Consider the following 14,623-nt stretch of genomic DNA (forward strand, 5'->3'; position numbering starts at 1 on the left):
TATGTATTTTTTGTTGTTCATCCTTGCAAGAAAGTCCTCCATGTCAATGTGCCCTAGGTCTATGTCAAGAATTTAAGAGTGTGTAATGTCCTCTTCCTAAGCACTTTAGTTTGGTGGACTATTAGCCTATTCAGTGGGTTCCCATGGACTAATAAGTTGGGTTACAGAACTCATGATGATAGTTGAATCTAGCAGTGACAGGTGTTTCCTTGAGCTTAGGAAGTTGAGATGTGTGCAACACACTTTTTTGGAGTGGATTTGGATGGTTTTTCCCATACTATTTTTAGCAAGTCAATTCTAGGCACCGACTAAGCCAGTTGTCAATATTGATATTTTTATGCTATTGTTAGTATGGTTGGTGGATGTAATTAATGATTATATCTCAATATTTGATATAGTTTAGTGCTTTTAAATTAAATAAGATTTAGTTATTAAATTATAAAGTTAAATTAAAGATTTAACTTTATTGTTATTTTAATATATTTAATAAAGGATCGTAGGAGTGCTGAATTTAATAAAGTGCAAAATAGTTAAAAAGGGCCTTCTGAGAATGGGACGCCACTTTGGAGACATAAGTAACTTTAAAATTAAATCAAAAGCAGAAGGCAAAAGGGGCATAGCTTTTGGAGGGATATAAAAGTGAGTTTGAAGAGCTCATTTCTCATGCTTGGTTTGATATTTTGGAATTCTTCTTTTTTGATTGAACCTATTCATTTGTAGCTTTGTGAGGATGAAATCCCTTGCAAGGGACATCTTCCATGTTGGTGTGAGACCCAATCTGAAAGATTCTGGCGGTTTCATTCAGGAATCACATTGAAGCTTTAATGGTGAATTGATTCAGTCTTCTTCTTCAGTTTCAGAGCTTCATATTGTCAGAGATTATTCATAGAGGCGGATTAAGGAGGGATTCTGATTTTATTGAAGACTTTAGAGGCCATTTTGGGCAAGCCTACATTGTTCTTGCTAGCCGTATAGCCCTAAGAGTGGGTGAGAATTGGGAAAGGAGTCCGCTAGGGTTTTGGGGAGTTCTTGTGGCTGTTTGGAGACGTTTTAGACCTGCACCATCAGATTTATCCATTTTGTGGCCTTGGAGGGTGATACTGGAGTGGCATCCAAATTTGCTATTGTCAGTTTGCAGATATCAGTGCCAAATCAGACTTATGTATTGCTGGAATTAATGGGTATGCTTGAAATGTTTTTGTAAATCATTTTAGCTATCTGGGTATTGCCCATTTTGATGATATATTGTACTCTCCATTCTGCAATTAAATATGGGTTATATATTCTGTGGAATTTTCTGAATATTGCCATTCCCTGAGTTATTATATAGCTGCAAATTATATTATTGTGAAACAAATATTCTACATATCTCTCTTCTTCAACAAACACTTAAAACACACAGAAAACAAAACAATAAAAACAAGGATGTAAGTTACAGAGAGCTCAAACTCAATTTTGGAAGGGGTTTGACCCCCTTGAATTCATACTTGATTTATTTATTTGAATGGGACATTGAAATGAAATTGACTTAATAATATAGGAGTTGTCATCAAGTTTGCACATCAGATGGAAGGTTTCCAAGATGTTTGTGCAGTGAAAAATCTTGTAGTGAAGTTTTGGAGTGCTTGTGTAGGTGAAATGCCCACAATTTATAGCTTGGCAGAATTTTAGGAATCTTGTGCAACTTTGTAGAAAATACCAAATTACAAGGAACGTTTGGATCCCCAACAAATTTGTGCAAGGAAAGGTTTCAAGATTTGAATGTAATTGTGCAGCGGTTACAAAATTCAAGGAAATATCAACTCCCCATAAGGTAAGGATTTGTTGAACTTTTGAGGACTTTGGCTAGTTATGTAAAAATTATAAAGGTGCAAGAAAACTCAACCTCCCAGCAAAACAAAGGATCGACTGGACTTTTGGGGCTTATATGTAATGTACAAACTACAAAGTGGCAAAGAAACCCTATTTACCCACAATGTAAAACCTTGGGAAAATGGGGCAATGCAATAAAATTGATAACAACTACAATGGTACTTCTAAATTCTGCTTTCCACTTCTGAAGACATCACCAAGCCTTTGAGTGTCAAAGTCACAAGAATCTCAATGGTTGCAATCTGAGTTGGAATCTCTAGAAAATGAGTAATCAATCAAACCCTAGTGCGACCACAACATGAAGTGCTAACAAGCAACAAAAATGAAAATATTACTATACAACAAAGAATTTGTGCTCCAAAGCAACAGTTTTGTAGGTAGAAGATTAGCAATAGGGGAAAGTATGAATTAACAAGCTTGAAGGGACACTTCGCAAAGAAAATACCAAAAATGAAAATACAACTTGTGGGTATGTAAAAGGGTTTTGGCATGCTACACAATTAATCTTAGGCCTTTTAGTTATGCTTGGTGGAGATAAGGGGTTTTTCAGAAGCTTTGTAAATATTACAACTTTGCACAAAATGTCCAAACCCTGACATTTTAGGGATCCTCAAGGTTTTGAGATTCACATGCCATCATGTAAAAAATTACAAACTTGCATGGAATTGCCATCCCCCCACACCCCATTAATCCATATATGTTGATGGACTTTCAATGTTGGTGTGTAGGTTTATACAAACATAAAAAAAAAAGGTCTAGATGCCCACCACAAAAGAATTTGTCAAGCTCACATGGTTTCCATGTAGTCACACCAAAATTATAAATGTGCAAAATAACTCCAAATCACCCACTTGCATCCATTTTAGCACTTTACCTTAGAAATTTTTGCTGTTTTTTAAGGAATAAATCCACCTCTAATTACCTAAGATGGAAAACGCTTTAACGCACGAATTTTTTTGCAATGATTGTCCAGAACTGAGACTAGACTTTTAGAATTTGACTAACATGACTCAATTGATTTGGGCAATTTACAATAGGACCATTTTGTTAACACGGAAGATTTAAAAATTTTAGAAACAGTCAAACTTTCAAGATAAAAACTTTGTAACTTTCAATTGACAGTAATAGATTTCAAATCATATTATGTCATTATAGTTACCAAATAGATTATTGGATCAATAAAATGGCATTGTGAATTTGGCACATTGTATATACTCTTTAAAATTTCAACTTCTTTTGTTTAAGTTATTTCTAATGTTTTTATTTATTTGTAGCTTAAAATTTATAATTTTAGTTTCTAAAGTTTGAAACCCTGTGCCCCCACTGCTGAAATTCGGAGAAACACGGATTTAAAGATGGGAATTGATATGGTCCATTTATAAGTTATCTGTTAAGTTATATTTTTGCAAATAGTCCGCAATAACTGTAATTATATGTATTGGTATGAGTAGTGTACTTATTAATTGTTTGCTAAGTATAAATGGCACTTTGATGTTTGTGATCTGATGGACACACCTCTTGGTCAACCAACTGTTGGTGTTGGAAATAAGCCACACCCGAACCAACGATGGACTGGTCCAAGAGGGGCCAGTAGCTCCAGCAGCGTATGGAAGGTCCTAGGTTCGAGTCCTAGCTGGTCCATGTCTCAACATGGTATCAGAGCCAGGTCCAGGCTAGGAGCCCCAAGCACACGAGAGGTGTGGCTTAAGGGGGGGTGTTGGTGTTGGAAATAAGCCACACCCGAACCGACGATGGACTGGTCCAAGAGGGGCCAGTAGCTCAGTGGTAGAGCACTCCAGCAGCGTATGGAAGGTCCTAGGTTCGAGTCCTAGCTGGTCCATGTCTCAACACAAACCTGTATGTAAAATGTTGAAAGTCAGTAAAATGAGCCCTTATATTGTCATATTTTTCATGTAGTGTAGCTATTTGAGGTATACTGCTTTATATCAATAACGTTACAGGTATGTAACTCTATGTCTATGATATAGTCTATTTGTTCCTCTAAGATTACTTTTCTATTGTGGCTTTTATTGGTATAGTCCTCAAGATAAGATCAGCTAGTCCCCAAATCATAATGGTAGCATTTTCTCTTGCAAGGTTATCTAATTCCTTCCATGCCCTAATTGTATGGTCTCTGCATCACAGTGGCAATAGTCTACCATAGAAAAGCCATTCTGTTTTGAGATCAAACTGATCCAGAACAAAAGAGATGTACAACTTTACAGAACTCAAATGTGATAACAACACAAATACTAAACAGGGATTTGGAGATAACAAAAATATTCAGATATAATATTATAATGTAAAGGAAAGAAACAGAGTTGTAACAAAATATATATTAATCTGGATATTCTATACATGGAATTCAATTGAAGGAGATGAATGGTTTTTATCTTCTTATAAATTCATCTATCTTTTCTATGTATACAATGAATATTCATTATACATTACATGAAAGATGACCAGTTGCTCTTCCACAAGTGATTCTTTGTCTTCCATCAGTTATGGTTGAGACACATTACAATGTAATAATCAATTCTGTACCGTGTGGTATTTACCCATACTCCATAAGGGCCTCCTGCAAGTCATAAAAGGGGCTCTGCCACATTAAGTATGGGAACCAAATGTTGTAAATAATTGGCAATGTTACGTACTAGGAGTTGAGCTCTGTAGTTTGGACCGTGGGCAGTTGAGACCATGGTGAATCCTCTGATATAAACTGCATGAGGTTGTTTACTCTCTCAAGATAGCTTGATGTAGTCATGTTTCCCAGATTGCCCCAATTTGTCGGTGCAATATTTGGTGATATGGAATACTGATCTTGGTACCATTACAAACCACATGAGATAATTAGCATTACCAAGACCAAATTCATGGTTAGGTGTAACTGCAATCCATGAGATTGCATCCGGCCAGGTATCACTGGGTGCATTTGGAGTTGTTGCTTTGATCATTAACTCTATTGTCTCTAATAATCAATAGAGGTATATATTTTCTTAGGAGACTCAATTGCATTGTCTCAAGTCATGGAATAACATTTGCAGTAACAAGGTAAGTCTTTTGCCTCTAGGAATTGATTCATGGACTTACTTGTTGGGATAGAAGAGTCATTTGCTTTTGAGACTTGATTATCTTTTCTCTTAATCAAAACAGTACCATTCAATCCTATGTAAGGAAATAATGTGCTTCTGAAACTAGAATACCGTCATACTAGAGCAGGTAATATTTGCTTCTAAAAGTTGTTTTCTTCTGAGACCTAAGAAATGGTAGAATTTGCTCTTATACAGGAAGTTGCTTGCTTTTCAGACATAAATTTATGTCTCCATTCATAATAGTAGCATTTGTTGCTACAAGGTAAGTTATTCGTATTTTTTGCTTCCAGTACTAAAGCCTATATTTCAACAACCAAATATATAGATGATAACCATCGATGCTAAGAAATGCCTTGAAAGTAGTTAAAAACTTGTAAATATTGATGTGGTGCAAGTAAGTTGTGACCCCTATCAAATAGCAGTACCCAAGAAAGGAACAGATGTGATACCCTTCATTAGGACTGATACATGAACTCATTGAATTTGTGCCAAATCATGCTGATGGACACATTACATTTGCATTAACCAGCTATGCATTTAGGGCATACGTAAAGAAAAACTTGATTACTGATGAAAGCATATAAGTACAGATTCATTAGAACATGGAGGTAAGGGGCACCCGGCACACTACAAGATGAACAAAGTGCATAAGATGGACATTTAAGTTGATCTGTGACTTGTGTGCTCAAGGGTAGAATATTTTTCCAGAAAAGCTTATGCAACTTTTACATATAAAGATTTTTATGAATAATGTTATGATGATCCAACCATGAGGATAGGAACAAACTAGGCACAAAACTAGCTTGTTGAGATATGCTCCTCCAATCAATTGAAGAACATAATATAAGCAAGACAAGTAATCCTGAGTGGGTCACCTCAACAGTAAAAAATCTTTTTGTGGCATTTGATATTTTGTACAGCCATGTAGATATTGACAATGGGCATTATGGTTAGGGGTAAACTCTGCAAACTACCTCAAGGGTTGGCCTGGACTAGAATCTTTGATGATGCCATATATTTGGGTGGAAAATGAATCTTTATCATGACTATACAACAAGGGTATAGTTGCTAAGGATAAAGCTGGTAGCTAACTATTGATGGATTATACTACCCAAAATTAGCATTGTTTATCTCAATTATGGTCTTCTATGAATTTAATGGGTATTATTTAAATGACCATTGTTTATATAACCTTGAACTTTAAAAGATTCACCAAATCCTACTTGTTAAGATGGATCTTACCATTAAGATACCTTGTGGTTTTTATTTCAGACTTCAGTTATGAATTTCCCTCGAGGGTTAATTTAGTGGGATCCGGATCTGTAAATGGATTGTTCAAGAAATAATCAAAAGGTTTTGGAAAATAAAAAAGGCTGGCTGTTTCATTTATATAAACTAGAGGGAACAATTATGAGAGAGGAGGACGTCCCATATCCTCAAATTTCTTTCACATAGGACAGGACATGTAGGAAGAATTCTATCTGTCCTTACAGAAAGGGATGTCCAAGAATCTTACCTACCCATCATGTAATTCCTCTGCCCTCGAGAGAGCATGCCACCACCAACAAAGCACACGATCCTTATACACACAAGAACGTGTGTCACCACCAGCAAAGACATTTCCCCTACCTGGATAAGGTTCCATCCCCACGTCATAGATGCAGACACATAATGTATCCAAACCTGCTCTCAACAGCCCTTAGAAAAATTCACCAACCTTAGAAATCATAGTTCTAATTTTTACCAAGATTGTATCCTAAATGAGAATAAAAGGTAGCAAATCTACTTTAAGTAATTAAATGTAAAAGATTTATGATGTGCGACATTCAGGATAGCACATGACAAGCAAAAAAATTCAAATTATTTTACTTTAACATGAGAAAAATTATCAATAAATACATAGCAGGCCTCTTTCACATACCCAATCACTTCATCAGGGGTTGACAACTTTAGCTTCTGTAGAATTGCAGAAGTGAGTGATGTAGGTCGTCCACGACCATCATGTGCCCGTATTACTGCAGTTAGAGCTTGAGCAGAAATTCCATAACCACTAGACACAACCAAGGCCATAAATTTTTCTTGTCAGTGCTTGTCAAATAAATGAATCTGTTTACGCACTATTTAATACCCCACAAAAAAAAAAAAAAATGAAAGCAAAAGATATAGGAGACTACTCTGAACAAAAGGAAAGTTAACTGAACATTCTTGTAAACCTAAATGACAGTAAGCATTTTAAAAGGCACAAGTTACAAAATGTTAACAGAATATTATCTTTCATCATGGCAATTTCATCAGCAGCAATTATAGTGAACTCAAATAAAAATGTATCCCCTGATTCAGAAACTTCTTTATATGAATGATTCCTGTGTATTTACGTGTATAAATGTAAATCAAAATACTACAAAGTATGTCTTACATAAGATGACAATGTGATATACACCCTCCTAAAAATGAAAATTGGAACTTGCACAAGTACCATAGTAGATGCAAATAATAAAAATGTATTTACCCCCATAAAGCTACTAAACTTCTACACTAATTATTAAGAAACAGTCATAGGAAAATAGTTCTCTATTATGTTACTTTGAATTACAGCTCAAAACATTAAGTTTCCTTTCCCCCGTTCAAGGGTTACGAGATTCTATTACTGGATGCAATAATGAAATTCAAAATAATCATAATTTGAAATAGTAACTAAAGAAAGGATCTTGGAAATATCAAGGTAAAGATGAGATGAGTATTTACATTAAGCTAAAGAAAGGATCTTGGAAATATCAAGGTAAGTTACTATTTAAAAGATTTAATTGCGGTAAAATTGGACACTTTTCTTCTAAATGCCCACAAGATAAAAATGAAAGTAGCAAGGATAAAGAGGACCACTACATGAAGAAAGGAAGAAAGTGTCATCAAAAGAAGAGCCACAAGATCAATATCAAAAGAAGAAAACTCTCAAAAATGCAAGAAAAGTTTTTATTCAAAGAAGAACAATAGCTCATTGGAAGAAAACAATTAAGAAAGTTCAAGCAATGATGGAGAATAAATACTCTTCATGGCAATGGGAGTAGAAAATGATAAAACTGAAGTGGAAGGAGAAAAGGAGGCATGCAATGAAAGAGGCTCTTGGATGAAGATCAACTACTGTCTACAAAAAAGAAATTAAAAATGCTCACTTTTTGCCCCATGATGTGAGGAAGTTTATCAAAGATCATATGCAGTTTCAGAAAGAACACATAAATATGATATTCCTAAACAGGTTAGATATAGTGATCAACCTACTGATCTTGAAATTGTAAACCAAAACAGTGACAAAACAGATGACAGCAATGAGAGTCCACCTCTTCCTACTGCTGCCTTGGAATTTGATATGTACATGGAGAATAACAGATGCTGTCGGAATTGAACAGTCTTTGTATGTTTTGTCAAAGAAAACTACCAAACTACTTCTGTAATCATGTTCTGCTACTGATCATGTTGTATTGATCAGGATTTTGGTCATAAGCCTTGGTTTTATATGTATGCTTTTTATGATTGGGATCTCACTAGAGTGTTTTTAACTTTTCTGCTTTAGTTGGTGTGGTTTGTTTAACACAACTTATATTGTAAGCTACCTTTTTTAGTAATCTATCATCAATTTCAAAATATAATCTGAATTTTGGCTTGAAGCTTGCGAAAATTATCTATACATGAGAATATTTGTCCTAATAGTGTCAATTAACCATTGCATTAAGAGAAACTAAAATCTCATATGGTACAAAAGATTGGAAGCCATAATAAACATAAAAAGGATGAAAGTTAAGAGAAACTTGAATGCTTAAATATTGAATAATATGCATGTAGTTGTCCCACTACTTACTTTTTTAACAATAAACATGTAAGTATGGAATAAGGTGCGATCAACAACCTCAATGTTGATGAGATGAAGTAAAAAAGTATAATTGATGAATCTAAAACTTCCACAATTATCTGTAATGTCCCAGGCTCAATGTCTAAGCAAAAAAAAGCCTCTCCAAAAATATAATAATTTGAACCCACACCAACAATAGATTCCATAACCCAATGCAACTGACTTAACATTCGGCCTAAATCTAACACATCCAAAAATTTCTTTCACATTTACATAATGACATTACAACCCAAATCTAACACTAGATTCACCAAGAGGCAAGATAAATAATAAAGCATTCACTATATTAATTTTTCTATAATACATTACAATGCTGTAGCAACAGCTATAAAAAATTGACAAATATAGTGCTTGCCCCCACGACAACTGGAATGTCATGAAACTTGATAAAGCTAAAGATCCGCGACCTTGAAGCTTGTGCACGATCTTTGGGTGATCGTCCTACCAGGTAAAAGGGTTTTTGTCCTTGTGCCTAGGCAACCAGAGTTTCTGTCCTCTGGTCTCTACAATCTTAGGTTTTTTCTCCTCAAATCTGACTATTCAAACACTAGTGCTCAAAACAATGTTAGTTAGGATTTTGTCTTGGAGAACGATACATAATCTAGAATAATGAAAAATTCTACAATACATCTCCTTTGGTGTAACTAAATGGCCAAGGGAAGAGATCTACCAGCGTTGGCCCTTAACTTCATCAGCATTAATGGCATCCTTCAATCTGTGTGCAGGGTAAAGAGCCTGCAAAACCCTTTGAACTGGCAACCAAACCTCAACCATCACATTAACGAAACATGGTCAACCTTCAACCACATGTGAATCCACACCCCTTTTAAGTTTAAACTTTAAACAATGTTTTTGGGTAGGAAAAACAGTCAAATCTGGCACTAAGGGTGCTTCTATGTTGTATCAGGATATAAGTGAGGTGAATTTTGTAAATAGGCAAGAATACTTCATGACACATACCATAGGTCAAGAGTTGAGCAGTCAAGGGAAGGCATTCCGGCAGGTAGAAGTGTAAAACTCTAATAAGAGGAAAGGAAAGAGTGAGGTTTGCCAAAAAGGTATGTTGTGATGGAAAAATTTTAATCTTTCACAAGAACCAAGGAGAAGTTGGACTTCGATGGAAAGGCATGCTGATACAATGAACTCTAGAAGTCTAACAACCTGCAGACAATTAGAGATACAACCAAAAACACCCCACTTAGAATTTTGGGACCTATGGGAAATGACGATGAATCATAATTAGGCCTAGGCTTAGCTATTGGCCCTTTGTTCCACAAACACAATTCAATTTAAAAAGGGACAGTACATCATCACCAAAAGTGCCTCATGAACTGAGAGACACAATTTGAAATGATGGATAGTATTCAAAAGAGCTCCAAACATGTTTACAAAAAGAAGTCAAAATATTCTTCCTGTGAATTGGTTGTCTTGGTTCACAACACAGATTCTAATTTTAAGGATAGACACAAAAAAGAAAAAGCGATCATGTTGTCACAGGGTAGAAATAGGATTCATTCATAGAGATCAATAGGATGTAAATCTAGATTTGCTTGTACTCCATGCTCATATTTGACTGAGATTTCCTAAACATGGATTGATCTTTGGAGGTAGCTGACATTGATGAAGAAGATCCAAAATTGTCTACAATTGCACTAGGTGATTAACCCAATTCTTGTTGTAAACTTGTAGACCAAGATAACCTCCATATGGACTCTGATAAATATGATTTTCAGTGCTTTTGGATTCAACTATGTAAGTATTTTTGTACAATGTTTCTTCTTTTCAATACAATTTCTCATCCTGATAATGGAGCACTAAATGTGATCCGAAACACTATGCAGAACACTCACGTAGTTGAATCTAAAAGAAATCAAAATCATCTTCATGGACTATGGAAAAGTCATGCCTACTACAATGAATATGCAAAGATGGATCATTAAAAACATCATTTATAAGACGCGAGAATTTGCAAGCATATTGCTGAGGCCAAAGTGGATCATCAAAAACTCTCAAAGCTCAAAATTTGTCTTGAAAGCTATATTGGAAACATTGTGGGTCTCCATCCAAGCTTGGTTGCATTCAAAAGATGAGTTGAGCTAGGTTAAGTACTTGGCCACTTGAAGTGTGTCTAGATAATCATCAATCTTAGGAGGTAAATTTCTCTGTAGTGATTTTGCTCAGACCACAAAAATTTGTGCCCAAATACCAACGCATTATCTTCTTTATTTGGAACTACACTAGAAAGAATCTAGACAAATAAGTGTTAGTTTTTATCTTTCCTTCTTTGATCAAATTCTTAACTTGGTAATTTTGCTCAACAAATTCTAGGTGTAATGCAGAAAGGTGGTCAATTGGATGATAATAAAGTTAAATGGACCTTAAAGAGAAACTCCTTTAGGGTTATCAAAAACATCAAAAAGCACAAAATAAGTGATTTTATTGTTGAAGGTGTTTGCTTATCAAGAATATCTTTATTGCCTTCCCAAATGCTATGAGGAAGAAAATGATATGAATTGACATGTTTAACAATTGCCCTTCAACATAAGAAAAATAGTTAATAAACTTTAACATCCATATACAATTAGTAGGTCTTGTGGAAATCATTAAGGAAATTTCATAGTTGCACTAATGGTATCAAATTGCAACAATTGAGCGACATCATAATCCTTTTTCCTCAAATGGCTCAATGGAGAATGTAATAAAATACTCGTGAGATGGTTGTGGTTAGTCCCTGTTTCCTGATTCACCCAAATTGGTTGATGCATCCTAGTTGAAAACTAAAGTTGTCCACATGAGATCAAGTTTTTTGGTGGCTATCGTGAATTGCTTTTGTGTTTTTAGCTCATCAACCATACTCCTGGAAGTAAGATCTGAATCAAAATCCATTTTTACTACTCAAGCTCCCTTGGAGTAAGATCTCTTCTTGGGAATTCTTGTATGATAAGGGCTAACTACTTAAGTCTATGGCATACAATTTAGTTAGCAATGTAAATATTCCGAGAAGATACCTCTCCACTTGATATGGGGAAGATGCAAATTTTTGGACAAAATTTGGATTTGATAGTGTAAGCTGTGCTTGAGTGGCTTTGGATGGATGTGACTCCTTTACCCATGGGATACAGGCCCAAAAGACTTTTTTCCTTGCCTATTAAGAAAATATTTTCCTTGTAATTGTAATGCTCAAGTGATGTAAATGTTTTCTTCTTAAGTAAAATATAAAATGGATTTCTTCAAGAAAAATGAAATGAGTTACACTAATCTATTCTTGATTTGACATTAATGATTGAAAAAAAATTTCCAATTATTGGCAAAACGATCACTAATCCTAAGGATGAGCTGAAGATTAAAGATACTGTGATTGTAAACTTAAACCTCTAAATTGCTTGCATAGGACTTTTTTCTCATCTAAAAAGATATTGGCCTTCCATAATTCGAGTCCACAACATTCACTCATGGAACATTCCAAGCAAAGTGTCATATAAAATACAAGGTGAGATGAAAATAGTCTAGTTTTTGACATGCAAGAAGAGATAACCAGAACCTTAATTATCAATAATGTTTAACCAGAACCTTAATTATCAATAATGTTAAATACAAACTGAAATATTTAAATGCCAAGACTTTAGATAGCAAAATGGTAATCAGATCGTTAATGCAAATAAGAAAACAAGGAATAGATTTGACTTGGAAGGCAATGAAACTCGCAGACATCCTCCTATGATACCAAATAAGAAGCCAGATATTACAGTCCAACAAACAGTAAGAGAGATGGCCACATGATAAATAAATTCATAGAATAATCCTCTAATCCTTATGGTATAACCCCAAAAAAAAGCAGAGATCCACAGAGCTATTAGAAAGCAAAGATACGGATTATTCACAGAAGCCTTGAGGTTCTACAATAAGCACTTAAATTAAAAATATGCACAGCTCAGCTGCACTGTTGTAATACTTTAAATATTAATATATCTTTTCTTAATGTTTTCAAGAAATTCAAAGACAAGCATTCATTAAGATTGGATTATAAATGAAAATTGGAATACATACAAATTTTGGGGGAAATGAAAAATGTAAAGAAAGAAGAAAAAGCTTATACAAATTCCCACAAATGCACAACGTAGGTCAGTTGGCACTGCAATGCAAAGCCAATTAAGATCCTGTAGCTCAAAGAGTCTGCACACTTAACAAATAAATAATGACCCCAATGCTAGCAGTGAACTTAACCTACTAAAACTTCCCATCCATATTGACAAAATAATAAAGCAAAATGTGAATTCTCATAAGAGTCTTTAATGGAAATAGCTCTCACCAGAATCCCAATAAGTAAAAATTTACCTACACTGGGATCTTTTGACTTCTAAGTTAAAGGCAAGACTACTTCTGTCATATTATAGTCAAAGGAGCTAGAAAAGATAAACATACACATACCTGCCCCAATCACCCAGAACTGGGCCTGCACCAGCTGCTCTAGCTTCCCTACCATCTTCAGTAAAGCCGTATGCTATTGATCCAGTGCCCGCAATGAGAACACAACCATGAAGCTTCCCTGACGTTCCACTTGCCAAAGCTGCAACAGCATCATTGTGGACATATAATTGCACTTCACCTGGAAAAATCTCTCTGTAGTAATTATGAAAGTCAGAGTTGAATAGAAACATCTTAGAAAATAGAGATTTAAACTTTCCAGCATCATGAAGTAGATTTCAAATCCCAATTGTGATGAGAATTTCAGTGGCCTCAACAATTGTTTACACTTAATGAAAAAATTATCAATTGAAAACCACTTTCCAAGCTAATGATGTTTAGTGTGCTTGTAGACAATGATGTTTAAGAAAATGTGTCAATGATACTCATTGACACTACCATTGCCACACTCAAGACATTTATGCTATGTATGATGCATTAGACATGACTGATATGGTGGTTTAAATGGTTCTAAAAATAATCATTTTAGCCTCTTCAACTATAATTAATTTGCATAAGGTTGTCCCTTTCAAATGTTTTTGGAAGAAAATAGCACAACACTCTTGCTATTAGCCAAACATATTGTTTCACAAGCTTGACTATCTTCATAAGGATTCCTAATTCTCATTCTTATTCCTATTGATGTAGGAAGACTTTCATTCTCCGCCGATGACATAATAAAAAGTGCATACGAGACTCATCTAATATTTGATTTACTCAGTACTCTAAAATATGATCAAATCATGTATTTTCATCAGGTTACACTTTTTTTTTTTCTTTTTTTTTTCGAGGTGGCACACTATAATATTTACCTACTATTCTAGACTTTCTTGAAGTGGATTACTATAAAATCATAATAGCAAGACTCTTCTCGGCTTTCCTGAACTCACTAGCGCAAGCCAGCTCACTGCTCAGATACGTCCATTCAGCTCACTGAGATACACACACCAAGATTCAACGAATCTATTCAGATTCACCACAACTCAGCACATCAACTCCAAAGTTGGACAGACGATTAAGTCCCTACAAGCAAATAGGACAATAAAGATCTTTTGACATCTTTTAACGATTTTGCTCCTGCATCCATTTTACAGCCAAAAGAACAATTTTAAGAGGCCAAAGAAGTTCAGCATTTATCAGCATAATTTTGCCTTCAATTTTTGTCTGCTTGTTCTGGATCTTCAAAAAAAATTATTTACAGGTGATTTTATCAATATTACAGCATTTTTCTCCTGATTTTCATCTGCAGGCAAAGGATAAAAAGATAATTTCAATGGTAAAATTCCTTGGG

General features: G+C 34.9%; 1 protein-coding gene across 1 annotated transcript in view; it reads right to left on the reverse strand.

Annotated features, from left to right (window-relative positions):
* The window catches only part of LOC131034962 (uncharacterized), a 104,596-nt gene that overhangs the window by 52,363 nt on the left and 37,610 nt on the right, over positions 1–14,623 (reverse strand). The window contains exons 3-4 of the mRNA XM_057966579.2: positions 13,297–13,488; positions 6,886–7,014 (exon numbers count right to left, since the gene is read on the reverse strand). Of these exons, the coding sequence (XP_057822562.1) occupies positions 6,886–7,014; positions 13,297–13,488 (321 nt within the window). The remainder of the gene's footprint in view (positions 1–6,885; positions 7,015–13,296; positions 13,489–14,623) is intronic.

Source organism: Cryptomeria japonica, chromosome 8 (assembly GCF_030272615.1).
Source record: "Cryptomeria japonica chromosome 8, Sugi_1.0, whole genome shotgun sequence".
Classification (NCBI taxonomy): domain Eukaryota; kingdom Viridiplantae; phylum Streptophyta; class Pinopsida; order Cupressales; family Cupressaceae; genus Cryptomeria; species Cryptomeria japonica.